This window comes from Lagopus leucura, unplaced genomic scaffold (assembly GCF_019238085.1).
Source record: "Lagopus leucura isolate 7727_CA_CO unplaced genomic scaffold, USGS_WTPT01 Super-Scaffold_100014, whole genome shotgun sequence".
Taxonomy (NCBI): domain Eukaryota; kingdom Metazoa; phylum Chordata; class Aves; order Galliformes; family Phasianidae; genus Lagopus; species Lagopus leucura.
The window spans coordinates 15,444,013-15,464,890 of NW_024962268.1; the positions used below are offsets into that span (position 1 = coordinate 15,444,013).

Below are 20,878 nucleotides of genomic sequence, written 5' to 3' on the forward strand. Positions count from 1 at the left end.
TCATTCAAAAAATGTTTGGCAACGCTGATAATATTATGATTCAAAAACCCAAGAATTGCCTGAAGCACCCTATTACATAATACGAACTGGAACCTAGTTCGGCCAAAGTATTACAAACTCCAATTTTTTGTAGAAGGAAGACACTCGAGTCTGAGAGTTTCTGAAACAAATCAGAGGCAGTGCCTAAAAAAGCATCCTGAATGTAAAGAGCAAGAGTGGATACCTGTAACCAGAAGAGAAAAGAAGGCCAACTGTATTAAGCTGAAACACTGAAAAATTTAAACACACAAGAGAAACAACATCTAAAATATTCTCTGCAGACAACTGAATTGTAGAAAACATCTACATAATTACGCTTCAACAAACTTCATTTTTCATCTTAGAATGTTCATCTAACAAGAAACCGTGCCTACCTGTACAGTGCTTAATACAATGGAAACATAAGCCCACTAACCAAATCAAATACAGAAAAAAATTAGTTTGAGAAAAAAAGTATTGCCACAAACACCTAACCATGCAATATGGCTTTCAAAAGTTACATCCAGAAAGAGGTTCCATAAGCAAAGTACTTGAACAGCCCAGAAGTTACCACTTTTCAGATGTTTACTGAAGCATAATCAAAAGCAAGACTCTATAGGGGCAATTTGTAAGAAAAAAAATTTGGTTCTTATTAATATTAAAGCAAGAGTGTTGGAAAACTTAGAAAAGCTATTAATTTTAATAGAACTAAACATTGAAAAATGTAAGTTTAAAGCTTCAAAATCTGCTTAGTACTTTCATAGTACATCTTGCTGGGACATGCAGAATATACATTGGCAGAGACAACTAAATTCTACACATTTAGCATTGTTTTGTCTTACCATTGCCTTAAATATTTGCACCTTAAATACTGAGGTGGTTTTAAAGTGTTCTTTTTTTTTTTTTTTTTTTTTTTTTTTTTGCCAGGCTTTTTTAAAAAAATAAATTTGTCTCAAATCAGAGGAGAAATCAACAGAGTAATACAAAAGTTATACTATAAACTGGATCCAGGACAATATGGAATTGTTCTCAGACTTTTTATTCTCAAAATGAAATTCAATATATGGCCACAAAACTACACTTCTGCTAACACCTAACACTTCCATACCAGAACTCCTCAGAATTCTTTGAAATTGAAGTCTGTGAATGCTAACAGTCCTTGCAATAAATTCTATAATGAAAAAATAAAATAAGAATACACACACATCTGGGCACAGGTTATATAAGACTCTTCATAGCGCTCACTGGCATACCTCAATACATGAAATAAGATTTACTTGTTTTAAGATCTTTTTACCAGTCAGAGCTGGGGTTCCAGCTTTATATTTACTACATGACACAGAAGGTATATGTAGTTAGTATATTTTAAAATTAAAATTATTATACAACAATTAAAACATAATTGAAATTGCTATACCTGACAGCAGTTAACTCTGCAGTCACAAGATATAATTTTTAATATTATTTTATATTTAAGCTTTCAGACCTTCAAGTTACACTTCAGTGTACTTAAACTACAAGTGTCATTCACCAAAACATTCTTCCTTGATATGTGTGAAATAAAATTCTGATCTTCCAAACAGACAAAAATTCACATTCAGTCTTTTCAGAAAATAATGATTAAAAACAGATATTTCAAGGGCTACATACTGCCTAATAAATTTCAATCCCTTTTAACTGAACCAAATCATCTTATAAAATGTTCCTCTTCATTTAACATTAGAAAGTATCTTGCTATAAACAACTGAGTATTAATATATGCTCGCTAATTTGAAAGTTAGCTGTGCAGAAGACATAGCCTTCTTAAGGAAATCTATATCCCAATTTTCTGAAATTAGTAAATAAACATGGTTATAAAAATGAGGTCTCCATCTCATCCAAAGAAATGCTGTTGCAGTAGTAGCAGAAATTCTGTTATTCCTTTAGGCTTAAAGGGTCAAACTGCATTAACTCTTTCCTATTCTTCATTAGTTTCATAAAAGTAGAGTCCATATGAAAAGTGTAGTACATTTGTTTTGATAATTAAGAACATCACCCTGTGCCTATGAGAGGCTCACAATCTGTTGACATATTATTAACAATTCAATCTTCAAATTTACTTGTAGCTTTCTAAAGAGAAAAAATATGCAAGTTCCTGGGTTTGTGTTCCATTTACCACATGAAGTGCAACATCAGCCTTTTAAGTCACTTTGCAAGGCTTCTGCGTGTTTGGTTAGGAGATTAATATAAGCACTCTCTCAGATGAGAAAAGAAGTCTTTTTTCATACCATTCACAAGGCTGGAGTGACCGAAAAGCTTGGAGGGAAGCATCCATCCCAGCAAAATCCCAAAATTTAACATCGTAGTCATATCCACCAGTTATCAAACGGGCACCAGAGGGATCCAATCCCAAAGCAGAAACCTATATACAAGATAAATAAATAAATAAATGAATAAACATCCAACCTTTTTGTTTTTTTCTTTTTCTACAGTTGTTCAGATGGCACCAAAATATAAAATATCATTAAAAAATACAGCGTAATAGTTTCTGACTCTTACACTTCAGCTATGTTTCGGTTTCGAATTCTCATCATCTTGCTAATGTACAATTAACATCATGTAAAAAGAGTATGGAAAATGACAGCAAAAAGTTACATAATCTGAAGACAACAGAATTAGGATAAGCTTCATTTCTCAGTAGACAACTGTGCCCTGCACAGACAACAGATGAAGATATGGCATTTAATATCCACCAGTGTAGAATCTGCACTATTGTAAAGACAGCTCATATGGGCATATATGCTCACTGGTTAAATATGACTTCTGAAGAATGAAAATAATGTAGAAAGTTGAAATTTAAATAGCACAAATTAAAAACTTATCATTTTAATTAAAATAGTCCAAGAAGCTTTCTAAATGCATTTATTTACCAAATTAGCTGCATAAAGCTACTAAATACTTGGAGGGAAGGGTAATCTCATTTGTAATCCTCAAATCAAAAGTTTATTAAAATGGAGTTTTTAGCAAAAATTCTATTTTAAATCTCAATTTCAAGAACTCTTTCACAGCAATGTTCAAATCATTCTGTGTGGAAATGCTAACAATAGAGTGTAACAAAAGTACTTCATCAACTAAGCATTCCTTTAATCTACCTTCAAAAAACTTATTCTCTATTCAAAAATGATAATATCTACTACTGTGATTTCAAGCATGAATACATGATTAGATCAACGAGCTCAAATAATAAAGAATGTAACTCTCCAAAATTTAGTTGTCTAGATCACATGGCATTGACAAGAGATGTCAAAAAAATCCGAAAGAAAGAGCAAAGATGTTCAGCTTTACTCAACATTAAAATCAACCTGGGAATGTTAAAACAAATGGAAATATTTTATGTAAAGAAAAAGCTCATATTAATCAGATCTAAATCATGTCTAGGTCTGAACCTTCCAATTTAACTTCCTTTAGGCATCCTTAGTTAGACAGACCACTGGTATAACAAAGACTCCCGCAGGAGGACTGTTATTAACCATAGGACAAAAACACAAGTGATCTCCCATAAATAAGATACATAATCATTAGATTCAGAAACACTTTAAAAAAAAGGAAGGCAATCTTCAGCACAAGAAAGTAAAGTGAAGTAACAGAAAGAACTCATTGAAGAAAATATCCTGAAATTGATTTAAAAAAATGAGCCAGAAAGTTTTAAGAAAAAAAATACATATATATTCCAAGACCACTTATACATTAGAACATTAATCAAAATAAACAAATAAATAAATAAACAAAAAAACAAGCCAGAGCTGAACACACAATAAAAGAAAGGAAAGAGCAAAATGCAACTTTTGAAAGTGTAGTGCCTTCTAAGTATTTAAAATCAAAAAGTCCAGATATTCCTGCTTAAAAATTCTAATAATGTACATGCTGTTCTCTGTATATGCTCTGTATACATGAACAATCGCTGTGATTCAATGCATGCAGAATCGTCACGTCAAAAAACTTAGAGATGTATCAGTTGACCATACTTTTTTAAAGCTTTAGTCTGTACATGGGACTACTGAGACTTAGTTCCCACAAAACAGCTGTATGAAGAATGGAATTTTACAGGAGATATTCTCTTTTCAGTGTCCAAATCAATAATTAACTAATAGAAAATAAAAGTTTCAATAAAAACATCAGTCAGGAACTGTCCATCTTAATGGATAAATTAAATTTGTTTTGCTAAAATTAAGGTTTTCTTAAGTGAAAGAGTGGGCTTTTTTGTTTCATGTACAAAAAGTTTGTTTACATATTCTTTATCAAAAACTAATTTCCAGTTGTCATCTCCTTAAGGATCATGGTGCTCCCACACTGTAATTCAAACATACAATGCCATGATATGGTTGTAGAAAGCACCTTCAGAAAAAGAAAATAAAAAAGATGTTGCAGAAGCAATGCCAACCACAACGTGCAGCAGATATGTTATTCTAGTTGTCCTGTTTTGTTTTCAAAGTGTCCAGTTGAAGAGATCTTCTGCTTTAAGAGAAGATTCAAAACCATATTATTCTAAAGAATGTAAAGAAGCAACACCTAGGTAAATTCAGTATTATCAATAATCTAATGAATATTTCCAAACAAATCCAGCTTTTCATTTCCCAGAACAAAATGTTTACACATACAACTTTGCGTAGTAAGAATGGGTTCAACTCCACTTACCATTTATGTCACAGTGACATGTTTGATTTATAAATGAAATAGATGCAATGCCTTGTGCGTTGCCAAAAAATTGCCTCTATTGTAATCTACATGCAAATTTAAAGCCTTGTTCATTTCATTCATGAGTTCTAACATGGACACTTCAGATGTCACACTAGACATCTTCAGATTAATCAGGAATACAAATCAACAGACTTAAGTATTTTATTCCATAATAACTACTATAGGAAGGAGCAGCTGCGATATGAGAAGTGATGCAGAAGTGATGCTGACTGCACACGGGATACATAATCAGAACTATTCCGAACAGTATGCTTTCTCTCACGTACCCACTATGTATCAAAAGTGTCAGGAGAAAAAAAACATATATATATCACTGGAGTTTCACTGGGAACAGTAACTCCTATTACACTGCACAAACAAGGCAAGTGGGAAATTAATCAGGTTTCTGGAAAGACTCTCCAGCTTGGGAAATCTTTTCTGAGACTTTTCAGCTGCACAGGAATACAGTCATCATCAAACCCAAAATCATTAGATTGAAGAGGTACAGATGGGACATAATGCTCAGAAATACTGTAGGAATACAGTGAGAAGAACTTAAAATGTCAGCGGAATACACTGATATCAAGATATCAGGTTGTTCTCATCCTTATACAACTGTCATTTTATAGATGTGCAGTTTCATTATTAAAAAAAAAAAAAGTCCTTCACAGAAGAGCTGTTTTTTTTCCAGTGATACATTTCATTCACTGCATCCAATCTAATTTAACTGTGCTATGCAGATCCACATTATAATTTACCTCTGCTCTAGGTGATGACAGCTGCACTCTCATGAAGTTAAAAACCTCAGAAGTCTTCCAAAACTGAAACTTCCCCCTTAAAGCCCTTTACTTAAAAATAACATGAGCTTCCACTTTGAAAAAACAGTAACAATAAAAACATTTACCAGTTTAATGTTGAGGAGAGAAGAAATCAAATTTACATAATAAAAATTTTTCCAGAAATGTATTCAAGAAACATACTACAGAAACAGTTATTGTAACAAGAAAAAATGGGAAGACAGTTCGCCCTAGACTGCAAGGGATAGCAGGCAAAAAAATCACAAGCACCAAGTGTAAGAAAATCTGCTCTACTTTTTTGGTTTTGGTTTTCAGTTTAATACATTATATCTTTTACAGAGTTTAAAATTCAGAGAGTATTTCTCTATTTCATTAATATCGCACTTAATTTCTTTCCACCCACTACATGTGTATCATGTACTATGAGAATACACATGAGCATGCCTTATCGATTCTCCACACTCCAAGATACAGCATAACAAAGTTTGATGCAAGATTACTGAATAGGTGCTTCTGCAAATTTCTGAAAGCTTATAAAAACATTTGCTCTTCACTGATAAATTTAAATCTCTACTAAATTCCTTTTGAACGTATATAAATAATAAAACAAGCCTTAAATTTAAAAGTTAACTTTTTTTTTGTTATAGATGTTAATTATTCACTAATTTTATGTAAAAAATATATTTTATATTACTGAATTTAAAACTATTAAATGTATAACTATGAGGACTACTCCAAAAGTAACGCGTTCTATTACACAATGTTGGCCCTTGACTTCAGAGAAGGATGCTGTGGTATGGCAGAAGTTGAAGCTTTCCGCCGATATCCTGTTACATGTTGTGGCAGTGAGACAGACGACAGCAGAGAGGCAGTTAGACATAAAGGCACCTAACATGGAAGAGCATGTGAAGCAAGAGCATGACATCAAATTCCTCTGTGCTGAGAAGTGGCACCTATTGACATTCATTGACACTTGGTGAACACCTATGGAAACCAAACTGTGGATGTGAAAGGTGGGTGGGTGGTACGTTTCAACAGCAGGTCACCATGCTGGTGCAGATTGTTACGGGAGTAGCATGAAGGTTCTTGTTCAGTGCTGACAAAACTGCACAGCTGATGGTGTGCAAAACAGTGTTCTGCATCTGAGAAAGTGTTTCATCAAGCAGTGTTATAGTGCTGTTTGTATCTGTTGCATTTTCCATGGAAATAAATGCAGAGCAACCTGCATCCTTAATTACACAGAAATACATTTCCTCAGATTATTTAAAAACACGTGGAAATAGTGTTTTCTCAAAGGATTCAGTGTTTTATTTTTCTTGCCTACTCCTGCCCAGGACATTCTCAGGAATACTATCAGTGCCAATTCCAGTAACCAGCTAACAAAGCTTTCACAGTGATAAAAATAACAGGCACTCTAGTATTATTTTCTTGTTAAAACTTAAGTCATGGCCCAAAGTGAAGAAGATAAACAGTAGCAGCATGTTTTTTTATGACCTAAGAAGAACAAGGGGAAACGATCTGGAATGGATTCAAGGATAGTCAAGGGCAGAAAATATGTTTTATTCTATAGATTTTGGATCAATCAACAAATAAAAACAGTTCAATTTGTGGCAAAAGATGAAAAAAATTGCCCAGAAATAAAAAAAGTACAGTACAATTAGTACAAAGAAACAATAATTCCAAGCCAGAGAGTGAGTTCTTTCAAAAAGTCAAGGAGCATTTTATATGAATCCCAGAAAAACATGTAGTCAGACAAGGAAAAATAAAATTTAAAGAAACTGAGGATGGCTTACTAAAGGCACTTAGCTTTTTAAAACAAATGAGGGAGATCTGTATTCAGCTACAAAGAGGTCATTTGCACCAATGATATCCATGTTGAAATGCCTGACAAGCCAAAGATCTGTGCCTAGGTTAGAACTGTATGAATGATATTCTAGACTTGAAGAGAAACTGTAACAATTGGAGAGAACACATTTAACATAAAGGACCAAAAAAAAAAAAAAAAAAAGAGAGACAACAGTTCAGTTAAATGAAGTAGCAGAAAGAGAAGTAGCAGTTATAAAACACATCCTAATTGCAGTAAGAAAAGAGCTAGACTGAAACAACAAACGAAGAAAAAAGAATTAGCTTCTCATTCTTCAGCTGACATTAAGTATTCATAAAATCAATTTTGCAGATTTGCACAGTGTTGAAAAAAAAGTGTTGAAACTGTGTTAACCACTTACAGTTTTTGTCCCATGCTGGAGTGTAATTTCATGAGAATCTGGAATTTTCTTAATAGGGTTCTATTAAGAAGAAAAAAGAAAATTTATGTCTATGAAAACAGTGCTATGATAAACAAAACAACACCATTATATATATATATATACACAAACATAAAGGTAAGAAATATTTCCCTTGCAGCAGCCAAAATCTGAGAAGGGGAAAAAGGAAATATTGGAAATGAGAAACTGATTCCTGTTTTGTGTTTTCATAAAAATATAAGGAATGAGTAAAAGGAAAAAAAGGAAAAAAAAAAAAAAAAAAAAGACCAACAAAAACTCCAATAAAGAATGAGAACAGTACAAATTTTCCTGTTTCTCCCCTTCAAAAAACATTAAAATTCTCTTAAATCATTAATATCATTTGATCTTGAATTGTTATTAAATCAATCTATCATATTACACAATAATCTTTCAAATACTAGGAATCTGTGAAGTTAATGAAATTAAGGAAAAAATCTATAATTTATTACACAAGATAAATTTTCTATGTTTTGTTAAGATCGTGGATTGGCTTCCATTATTTTCTCTTCTGTGGCAATATAATATAATAGATTATATACTTATATATTCATAATTATACTTTATATTATATAATTATATAATTATATGATTTATTAATTTATAATTATGTATTATAATACTGTAATTATAAAATTATATATATTATAATAATATAATACTTTTCTCTTAATAAAAATAAACAGATTGAAGGAAATTACAGGTTAAATCATCACACCAACATCTGTAATTATATGAAAATTGTTAATTTACTGAGAAAGAAGCATATTAGAAGCACTTCAGTGACTGGAAGGTTCTACAAATTCCATGTGAATCGTTACTCTAAAACACTCATTTGCCAGGTACCACTAAGTTTCCTAAAACATGCAGAACCCATTATTTGATGCCAGAAATTCGTCAGTTTGATACCAGACATTTTCCTTATCCTCATCTGCCAATTCCTTCCTTTTTTTCATTCTTCAGCAGATATTCTCCATGACACTATGCACTCTTCAACAGCCATTTTCTTCTCCCATACTATCAGCTTTATTTTGCTAATAAAACAAACTTTCTCAGTCTTCAATTTAGCCAAATCTACCCTTCCTTTATCTTTGCCTCTTGCCACAAACAACAACCCTTTTTCTCAAACCAACTGTATGGTTCTTGTCTCCTTTCACAAACACACAGAGATAAGGGAGCAGAATATTCGTGCCATGTGTATTCACATTCACAGCATACGCACATCTTTGACAGTCACAAGTACTTGAAAGAAACTCTTGTGCTAGCATGGAAATCTTATGCATGCAATTAAAAAAAAAAAAAAATTCTCATGGGACTGTGGGTGCACAGCAAGACTGAAGAGCCAACAGAAAAGGCTGAAAAATACATAAGAAAAGATGCATGGGTTTTGTGAATCAAAGGGTTACATAAAAATTTCATCCACTGCTTCAAAGAAAAACAACATAGTAGTCATTATTCTCATTTCAATCCACAAAGCCTTTATTAGTACTATGTCAGAACTACTTTTAATTTTGAGAGTATCTTAACTAATTTAAAAGTTATTTCATTAATTCAAACAAAAAATTCTTCTGAATATCTATACTACAAATAAAGCAGCTAAGAGCACCATTCCAGACAGAGACTAAACCATCTACAACAGCAAGTGACAAGCTCAACTGTTTTCCATCAAATGCTTTATACTTCAGGCCAACTTAAATGTATTTTAATGGTTTACATGTATTTCACTAAAATACCACAGAACTACTACGAAATAACAACTAAAAAATAAACCAAATTCAAATAATCCTTTAGACATAACTCCTCCAGAAGAAGAAACAAAATATGCTATAACAAACTTACTTAATTTCTAGTTTCTTCAGGTGACAATAATCATAATCTTTTTAATTAGAAGAGACAAATACATAAAAATATTTATGCTGTACAGTGAACCCACACTGAACACAGTTTTAGCTTATAATCTTTCAGAGAGAAAAACAGTTACGAATACATTCTGTCACCTGATAAATTAAATAGCTTGAGCTTGATAGTCAGACATTTGGAGAGAGCTGCAGTGTCCGAGAGATACCTGACAGTTAACCGTACTGCTCAAACTACTCAAAACAAAAACTAAGATAACAACCTCCAGAAAAGCATCTTGGCATAACATCTCCAAATCAGCCAAACATTTATATAAAACAATGTCATCTGTTCTATTTTAGTAACTCTGAACTTCCTAAATTACTGCAAATAAAATAAATATCTCTAACCTAATATAACAAATGCCTATATATAAGCACACAGAGATTAGGTACAACTACCAGTTTTCCAGCTGTTACATTTCAAAGAATAAGTAATCCTAAAAATCAGAATCCTAAGGAGAAAGAAAAAAATATATAGATAGATAGATTTAGACATATACACCTCTGATGCTGATTTGAACATAAGTATGCCAAAAATATTGGGTTATTACTTTAAGTCTGAAAAACTTTAGACTGAATAACTGCATAACTAAACAGGTAAAGATTGCCTCTAGTTGTTATGGAAAATGTTTATGGAATTATATAGAAATACAGAATCACAGAAACACCAAGGTTGGAAAAGACCCACAGGATCACCCAGTCCAACCATCCACCAATCACCAACAGTTCTCACTAAAACATGTCCCTCAACACAACATCCAAACGTTCCTTGAACACTTCCATGGTTGGTGACTGCACCACCTCCCTGGGCAGCCCATTCCAGTGCCTGACCACTCTTTCAGACAAGCAGTATTTCCTAACGTCCAGCCTAAATCTCCCCTGGCGCAGCTTGAAGCCATTCCCTCTGGTCCTATCACCAGTTACACGAGAGAAGAGGCCGACCCCCAGCTCACTACAGCCTCCTTCAGGTAGTTATGGAGAGCAGTAAGGTCTCCCCTGAGCCTCCTCTTCTCCAAACTGAACAATCCCAGCTCCTTCAGCCGTTCCTCATAAGCCCTGTGCTCCAGACCCCTCACCAGCTGTGTTGCCCTCCTTTGAACCCGCTCCAGGGCCTCAGTGTCTTTCTTGCAGTGGGGGGCCCAAAACTGGATACAGTACTGGAAGTGCAAAGTCATCAGAGCTGAGTACAGGGCGACAATCACTGCCCTGTCTCCGCTGGCAACACTGTTTCTGATGCAAGCCAGGATGCCATTGGCCTTCTTGGCCACCTGGGCTCACTGCTGGCTCGTGTTCAGCCCAGCATCAATCGATAGCCCCAGATCCATTTCTTCTACAATGTTCCAGCTGCTCTGCCCCAAGCCTGCAGTGTTGCTTGGGGTTGTTGTGGCCAAAGTGCAGAACCAGCATTTGGCCTTGTTGAACCTCATCCCATGGGCTTCAGCCCAGCTCTCCAGCCTGCTCAGATCCCTCTGTAGGGCCTCGCTACCCCCAGACAGATCAATGCTTTCAGCCAACTTGCTGTCATCTGCACACTTACTGAGGGTGCACTCAATGCCCTCATCCAGGTCATCAATAAAGATAGAATGAAGTATTTACAGGATTATTGTTTTTTTGTTGTTGCTGTTATTGTTCCTTTTGAGAGCTTTCTTATCAAACAATACTTGGAAAATACAAATACACCTGTAGAAACTGCATGCTGAGACTATGTCCGGGTCCCCAGCATCTCTTGAGAAAAAAGGAAAGGAAAACAAAAAAGAAACAATTCAATAATGCAGGTCAAAACAGGTGAAAAAATGGACACATCAAGAAAAAATTAGTTAAAATCTAGATTTCTACATTCTACAGCAAATCCTTCTATATCCTCTGTGATATTCTCTATCAATAGGCAATAAACATCACAGGGGGTTGGCAGAAGACAGAGAGATTGAAGAACTGGGAAAAGAATCAGCCAGTCCTTATGTAATAAATCAAATGTTTGGCTTGAGGCAAAAGTTAGGGCCCACAGAAAAAGAATGGGAAAAAAAAAAAAGGAAAGCCACTATATCATATTAAGATGATGAACTTAAAATTAACGCATGCCTCAGATGTAACTATCTGTTAGCCTTGCTAATAATTTGACAATTCGGAAGTCATTTTCAAAGTCTGAAAAATTAGATTATGTTCCCTGACTTAAAATAGATAAAAGAAAAGACAATCAAAAGTAAAATGTAAATTCCACAATGTCCTGAAATGACATCTTTTCACAGTCAAATCAGAGAGGGGCAGAATGATGAAAGTATGCCTAAAAACACCTCTACTGCTTTGTTTCCAGTGACCTGCATTTCATTAAGTGGAAACTGTCCTGTGTGAAAGAAAATTCAAAGCTCTAGGTAATTTTTCACACAACAGACGTTTAAATAAGAACATTTCTGTGCACTCACAAGACTACAGTCTAGCAGAAAAAACAATTTCTTTTTTTTGACTGCGCTGGGAACTGTCCCTAGATTCTAGGATTGAGGATCCTGCTTTCCTCAAGGATTTCAGGATCAGATGTTGCCCTGGAAGCAAACGTAACAGTCCTCATTTGGATAGCGCTTACGTTCTTAGAACTCCCCCAGGATGCTGACTGATTAGAAAATTGAAGAGACTTTCCACTGCAGTAACAGAACTACGGTACAGCATGAAGGAAAAATCTACATTAACTATAATCTGTTAAAATAAATGTAAGTAGTTCCCATGTCTTGAGCAGGGGAAGAGGATAAAGTAGGCTCGGCTATACTTAACTTTGAATATCTTAAGCACTATACTAAAAAAGTCCTTCCTGATTGATTTCATCCATCAGAAATGTGCAAACATCCACTTCCCACTCATTTGGGTCCCTGGTTTGGTACACACATCTGGCAGATGCTGTCTGCTTATGGACTGGAGTGAAGAAAAGAAGGCATGAACTATATAGAGATTTCTCCATTTCCGGCAACATTTTAAATTTCAGAAAGCAAACTGAAAAATGGTCTGAGATAGAAGATTGCTGCCTAGCTAAATGAGGGACAGAACAATAGGATTATGGGCAGTAGAAACTGGGCAGTAGCTGGTGGAGTGAGAAGGTGGTGACAAAAAAACCTTTACATCAAATGATGACAGAATGACCTTAATTGACAGCTAAGTAGCAGCAGTTAGAAGTCTCGATGGAAGGACTTCCTGCAGAAAGTCACGTCTTAAACGTTTTGAAACCCACAAAGAAAAAAAAATAACCTAGCATTTAAAAAACTTAAAAAAAATAAAAAAAATTAAAAAACTTAAAAACATTTTAAAATAAACTTAGCATTTCAAACTTTTTGTTAAAATATCATGTTTATGTTTTGAGTTTTGTTTTTATTAAAGCCTACTCTCCTCCTCTCTAAAAGGGTTGAATTGCATGGAAAAGCAAAAGCCACTCTGCTGGAGCATGAGCAGGCAGGTCTGAATGCCTTTTGAGGCCTTCCACTCTAAACTTTAGAATGCAGGTAAGCAGTACTGAAATCTTGCTCCCTGTAAGCAGACAAGAATATTTCTATAATGTTTCCATTCCACCCTTAAGAATACAAAGTAATAAGTATAATTAGTGATAAGAGTAATTAAAAGGAGAAATGCGTCTCCTCATGAAATATTCATGCTGTAAATTATGTAACATCTTGAAAGAAGATGTACTTAAATTTTATGAATAAAGAAAGTGTGCAGATTCATCATCAATAACCACAAGAGAAAGAATGGGATATGTGACGTAGGAATTCCTACATGGGAGAGGCACATAAGCTCTTCAGTCTACAGGGGTTGAAAAGAACAACACAAAAAGCCATTGCATTGTGCAGAAATAACTGCCACTCCATCCAGGCACAGGGATTCATTGATCCAAATGATGGAAGGTTTTATTTGCTGTTACACAATAATTTCTGTATTGAATGTGTCCAGTTCACAAGTCAAAGTATCTCTGAAATATCACCTAAAAAACAACCCAAGTTTCCTTCCAGGGGAAAAAAAAGCGACAAAAATCCACCAGGCTTAACAGGGAGACACTTGCAATTCTTTTTTTCTACTTTGCCTCTAACTTAACTGATTCTATATATTAGTTAATGGGTGAAATTCAAGAAACAAATCTAGAGATGAACAGGAAAAACAGCATCTTGCTCCATCCTTCAACACAAAGTCTTGAAATGTCATCGGAAAGAGACAAAAAGGGTGTCAGAGGGAGTTTTTCATAGATCTGGAAGAAAACATGCCTCATTCCTCCTTTCAGTCTAGAACAATACTTCAAGCTGTTCAGCACCTAGCTGAATTTTCCATGACAGCAGTAAAAGCTGAAGAGTGTAATAACAGTTTAAACTGCCTTTTTTGTTTTCCTGTTTATCTTATATTTTTTTAATAAATAAACACACCGCGATGCTCATGCTTTGTTTCACAAGTTATTTTGCAGGCACTGATTAAAACCATACTACTTGTAAAATGGAAGTTTTTCCAAGTCAATTTTCCATTATTTTCCTCTGTATCTTACATTGAAAATAATGGTCTAAGATGTACACTAAAGATGTATAAAAGCATACTCAAGAAAAAGACAGAAGGATAAAAAGATGAAAAATTCAATCTGAGAGATGTGCAAGATGTTGTGTTGCAGCAATAGGAAACCAATGGTTTCTAGCTTCTAAAAATTATTATCCATAAACTTGCATGCATTAAGGAAGCATTCAAATATGAGATGACATTTCAACACTTCTTAATTTCCTTTCTTTTAGGTGTCAGAGATGTTTTCTGATGCCAACTTACACGCTATTAAATTCACTTTGGCCCAGATTCATATAATTAGGTTTACAAACGTGATGCATCTAAATACGGAAAACATTTACCTCAGATTTCCCATGCAATTTCAAAAACAAACAACTAACTCCAGAAGAAGAATCAATATATCAAAAACATGGGTCATCTGAAGACCTCTCTTCTTCATGAACTATTCATATACAGGGCATGTACAGGGAAAATGCAAAATCTTCACGGAAACTCCTAAGAGAGATGTTTTGATTTGGTTAGATTAATCAGTTCATGTGTGTGTTTATTGCCTAAAATTTTGTCCTAAAAAAGACAAAGGAAAATGAAAATATTATGGAAAACAAGAGGATACACACAAACACTGCTATGAATCATTTTGGTCAATATTCCCATGGAACACCAACCATATCTGTCACTCTTTTAGTAAAACATGGCTAACTCCTAACTTCATGACAACTGAATGGAATTTCAAAATGAACAGTAATATTAGAAGGGTCCAATGCTATGTCCCCCCTTACTGCTCTGCATTTGAGTAACACCTAAACAGCACAATACTTCCCTTCTACATTTAAGTATAGGAAGACTGAGGAAAGATTATTCTTTTCTTTACCAAAACACATCACTTCAGGCTGCTTTCAAAAAATTAAGGAAATTTATCTATTTAAATGGCTGCTTCCTAACGTGTACAGGAAGTAAGTGGATTTACTCAATATGTAAACGGTACTGTGGCTAGCTTCTCTCAACATTTTCTAATTCACAGTCTCATGACTTTTTTTCCTGTGATCTGAACCAGAATGTTTTGTCAGGTTTAACAAGCAAAGAAAAAAAAATCTTCATTCCAACATATGGCTTCTTAAAAAAACAAATTCATAACATTATTATATGTCAGACACAATATATTTTATTAGATGATGGGTCATATGGTAATTCAGAGAAAGTTCCCAGACACAATAGGTAACATGAATTAAATCTCTTTTTTTGTGCTATTTAGTAGAATTTTTCCTTATTGAAGGTCTCTAGTGGCCTAAAAATTTACAAAAGGTATTGCAATTAGAGAGCCTCAGCACAGCTGGCAATTTTTTATTTTACTTTTTAAAATATAAACATCATACTTCTGAAGTACAGCAAAGTCTGTCTGATCTTTCTCCTGGGAGTTCTAGATAAATTTCAGGAGGTTGCTGTTTTTCACCTACATTCTAAAGCCCCATTCAGATAACTTCTAAATTAGTAACAAGTCGTTGATTTATGAAACCCAAGTTTATATTAATATTTATGTCCTGGGAATTGTTCTTACAAGACATACAAGAAAGATTCTCTTGAGCTTTTTCCAAACCAAGTTGTAATCACTGATAGAGCTGATTTAAATCTAAAATTGCTTGCAATAATTCAAGTTTCCTTTGCAGTTTCTGGGAGAGAAATTTACTTAAGCACATTTTTTTCATATTCCAGATATGTTATATTCCACTTACATAACTAACTGCTTATTTCATCTTTATCATCTCAGTTTCAAATATGCATAAATCCAATACTTCTTTTTTTGCTAGAACACTATGCAGAACTGCCATATGCCACCAAAAAACACCCATGTTCCAACAAGACAATTTTTCTTACAGCAGTAAGATACAGAAAATGACTGCTGTGTAGAGCATGAAAGAAAATGTTGGTGTTTTCAGTCAGATATAACCCCTAATATTGCTTTTTATAGCTGGATAGATTATTTTGCTTTGAACTAAAGGGATGCATTCATTTATTAAGAAACAGTAGAACTGCACAGAAGCCACAGGTCTGCTGACAATAAGAACAAACACACACAAAATCTATTCTCTGTTCTGAAAGCCTTGCTCATTCTGGCCGGTAACAGAATAGCAGGTAAGTTCTACAATCCCAAAGGAAAATCATTGCAAATTTTCATCTATTAAAAGTATCAAATGTTTAGTTTAGACGCAAATCAGGCTCATTTTGGCATTCATATATATCACAGCAACTTTTATCTGAACATAGCGTCCCACTTACAAAAGTTGGTGACACCATTAATCTTTCGTAATAGATTCAGCAAAAGACAGTTTTAGTTACATATGCTTCTACGGAAGTACATTAAAACAATATATGCAGTAGCATATGTAGTTGTTTCTTTTGCAAGTTTCATAAAGCAGTGGAGTTAAGCCCATCAGCAACTCAAACCCTCTAAGCTTTCATTTTAGACTCATGAAAACCTGAAAAGCCAAAACAAGCAATCCATGTTCCTTTTACAGCTGTTATGCCTGAAACGTACATGGAAATTCTTACAGTGGAAATAAAATACACTTTTCCTCTAAACAATAAAGACGCTGATGTTCACTTTCTGTGATTACACTCGCATAGTCTCAAAAACATCCCAGTGACACTAATAAAAACCTCTACACCAGAACAATGGCAAACAAATTAGTGAGCCATCTCCCAAACTACACAGATTTTAATCCATCAAAATTAAAACGATACATGATTTAGGTATAGACCAATCTATGACCTCTAACTTCATGCAATTTATTTCATTCCTGCACACCCTGGTTTCCTCATCTGTAAAACTTGAATAAATAATATATATCATGAAGAATCTGCTATAAGGGTTTATTCAGCAATGCTGGTGAAGTTCATCAAGGTCCTCAGGGATCCTGTTATTCTAAGCAAACATACTACAGTCAGCAAAAGCTAAACAATCACATCTCTAGAGAGAAAGAGTTGTCCACAGATTCTACTTTTCAACAGTTCTCTGATTCTGATTGTAAAAAGGTGTTCACTCAAATGTTTACTCTGAGAAATATACGTAAAGAAAAAAAAAGGAAAAAGAAAAAAAGACAAAATTATGCACATTGTCTCAACTGGTGACAAACATCTCAGTTATCTACAAACTTACTAATCAATTAGGACAAGGAACTAAAATCAAGGTAAAGGGAAAATGATCAGATAAGTCATGCAAAGAAGATCTACAACCACAGGGTAGGGATAGGAGAGGTGGGAGTTAAAAATTACAGTATGTCTAAGTTACTGCAGGAAGGAAGGACAATTTCCTATCTAGCTCCCACAGCTGGTTCCAATTCTATTACTGTTTCGATTACTAATTCTCCCATGCCACACATAAATTACCTTCAAAACATTAACATTTAAGCTGTGTTATAGCAGCAGAATTTTTATGTAATGTGACATGAGAAAAAATTGCTAAGCGACTTTATGCATCTGGAAACAAGAAAAGATACATTTATATTGCACACACATGAGGTCCATGTTCGGAAGAAACACCTTTCTCTGCACATCACTGAGGTATGCTCCTTTAACAAAAGCTATTATATCAAAGAAAGATGGCACATGACAGTCAGATATGTACCCAGTTCATTAAAAGCACTGTAATACCCATCAAAACTGCAAACAACTTTCAAGATGTTCACTGAAAATACTAAGCAATAGAATAAATAGTCAATCTGAATCATTTTATTTTAATCATAAAACCCATCATATTTAAATGATACAGTCATGAGTCATAAAATACTCCCATATGCTCCTATAGGATAAGCTGTAGTATAGTAAGTTGAGACTCCTCTAGCATTTTATACCAAAAACACCAATAGCTGTACACATAACACAGTTTCTGAAAATTCCAAATAACTGCAATTGAACGTGACAAGACATACAACTAGACAAACAGACATTCATTTCAAAATAGCAATTACAAAACTATTATTCACTATTGCTCAGTTGGCTATTATATGGAAACAGAGCAATGACCTTCACACGTTTCACGATGTAAAAATGCCCACATGCCAAACCCAACATTAATATGGCCAGTTCACAAGGAATCTAAGGGATGAAAGTGTACAGAAGTGATGCTCTCATTTATAACTCAGTCTAAAATAAAGAGCCATTGTCAAGGCTGCACATAAAGTTATAGCTGCGTGCAAGGATAAAGAAGGCAGAAATTCAAGAACCTCACCGAAATGTCTCGTTTCACAGACTTGCACTGACATTATGTTAAGTCCTCATACATATTTCTCACTCCATAACTGTTAAAGAACATAGAACATCAGATATATTCTATAGGACCTGTCTTCAAATTATTCAATAGGCTTTTTGTCTGGTCCACAAGGAGCTGCTTCAGATACTCCATACTACACGAAGATTACTTGAGTCATCAGGAGAGTCTTCTTACTTTTACCAACTGAAGTTTAAATTTGGCTTTTATAATTCAAAGTAAGTCACTATTAATTGTATACCTTGTTAATAGAGCTAAAATTAATTAACAGCAACATGCACCTTCAACTTTGTCATTACTAATAGTTACCACGATACTTTCCATTCACTCAGACTTATCAAGTACAGGAGATAATAATTTTGCATGCTTACGTGATGTACTAGAAGCACTTTCTTTTCAAAGCAGAAGAGTCCTGGATATAAGGAATTCCACATTTCATACCCCCTATTTACTATATATCTGCTGTGAGATTTTCAGTATGATATTTCTTGCATAACTAATTATCATGTCTTAAAGGGGTAAAAATGTCCCATCTTGCAAGCGTACTGCATTAATAAATATGATTGGTTCACTCATGTGTTTGATCTGTCCAGCTCAAACAAGCCAGAAAACATTTCAAGTGTCTATTAATAATACTCCACACTTTGATGTACTCCAATTCCCTTACAAACTCATTAAAAAAGAAATAGAAAAAGGAACTCTGTGTATAATGTTCATATTGCAATTAGTCCCGCAATTGCTGAAAAACAGATTTGTAGTATTTTGTATCTCCTGGTAAACTGGCTGGTGAAGTTGCAGGGGAATGCACAATTCTATAACTGCTGTTTCCAGGAGCAATACAGCTAAAAAATATTCCCCAATTGTTCTTCCCTTCACCATACAGCAAGAACAAATGCTAGAACATAGGTCCAACTTAATATTCTATCAAGAGAAATGAAAGTATAAAACAAGCCAACAATAAGCATAAGAGAAACAGAGCTCACAAACACTTCGTGGTTTTCCACAGGAAAAGCTGCAGTGGTGGGAAGGAATGTATAACCCATAAAATCAACTGAATCAAATGCAGACCAAGAATTTTGGCTCAGATTTGTTCAAATTCTCTACAATGGACATTTTCCAGACAACTACAAAGGAAGCCAAAACAAGGATTCCCAATTTTGCACAGTTCACTGAACTAAGGTAGAATTTAGCTGCCACTTCTGGAATTCGTTCTGTAGACCTCATGTTTGACATTCACCTTGGACATGAAATCCATGAAGTGATACAGGTTAGTTTGAAAATAATGCTATCTCATATTAATACACAATGCTATCCCAGCCTTGACTTTCCCAGGAGTCTCAATAATTTACATTTCACCTCTTGGGAGCCACATGAAATGCACAGTAGATAAACTTACAAACTGTTCTGGCCTAAGTTTGCCATTGCTATTAATCTGCTTAAGATAAAGAGCAAAAGTGTACTGACCAAATCACTCTTCTCGACATGCCTGCTTTTAAAGTTTACCCTACCTTCTGTGAATAACCTTAGAGATTCATTGCACACTCAGATACTACGGATCCTCACTTTATATGACTATTACAGGTAGTATCCAGTCTGAGATACCAAAAATGGACCTTGATGTAGAGAATGATGGGAACTTCTTGTCATCAGATTCCTCTCATGAGACCTTGATAAAACTCTACAGATTGTAGACATTCCTCTGTATTCACATTATTAGCTGAAGTCTCTCTTTGTAAAGCAGCTATTTCAGGCATGTCTAATTACTGCACACAGCAATCTATGAAAGTAGGAAAACACTGATGCTCATAGCAATCTGCTCTTATCTGTGAATGACTTATCCTTCAAATTTCAGTGCATGACAAAAATATGAAAACAGAACCATGCTCTTAAAAGACAGTTATATGCTCGACACAAACACGTACTGTTACAAGCAGTATACTACAAATATATATTTCATAGAACCACAGAATTTTTTGAGTTGGAAAGAACCTTTGAAGATCTAGTCTAACTCCCCTGCCATGAACAGGGACATCTACAGTTAGATCAAGTTGCTCAAAGACTGATCCAGCCAGACCCTAAATGTCTCCAGGGATGGGGCATCCATCACCTCTCTGGGCAATCTGTTCCAGGGTTACAGCCTTTATTGTAAAAAAAATTTCTTCTGTATGTCCAATGTAAATCTCCCCTCTTTTAGCTTGGAACCAGTTTTCCCTGTCCTATCACAACAAACCTGCTAGAGAATCTGTCCCCTTTCTTTTTTTCTGCTTCACTTTATATTCCGCAAGGCCACTATCAGGTCACCTCAAAGCATTTTGTTCTCCAGGCTGAACAGTCTCAGCTCTATCAGCCTGACCTCACAGGAGAGGTATTCCATCCCTTGGATTGCAT

At 34.6% G+C, this 20,878-nt stretch overlaps 1 protein-coding gene across 1 annotated transcript in view; it reads right to left on the reverse strand.

The window, feature by feature from the left end:
* Positions 1-20,878, reverse strand: part of WDR70 (WD repeat domain 70) — a 149,749-nt gene that overhangs the window by 101,721 nt on the left and 27,150 nt on the right. The window contains exons 6-7 of the mRNA XM_042875395.1: positions 7,757-7,816; positions 2,286-2,419 (exon numbers count right to left, since the gene is read on the reverse strand). Of these exons, the coding sequence (XP_042731329.1) occupies positions 2,286-2,419; positions 7,757-7,816 (194 nt within the window). The remainder of the gene's footprint in view (positions 1-2,285; positions 2,420-7,756; positions 7,817-20,878) is intronic.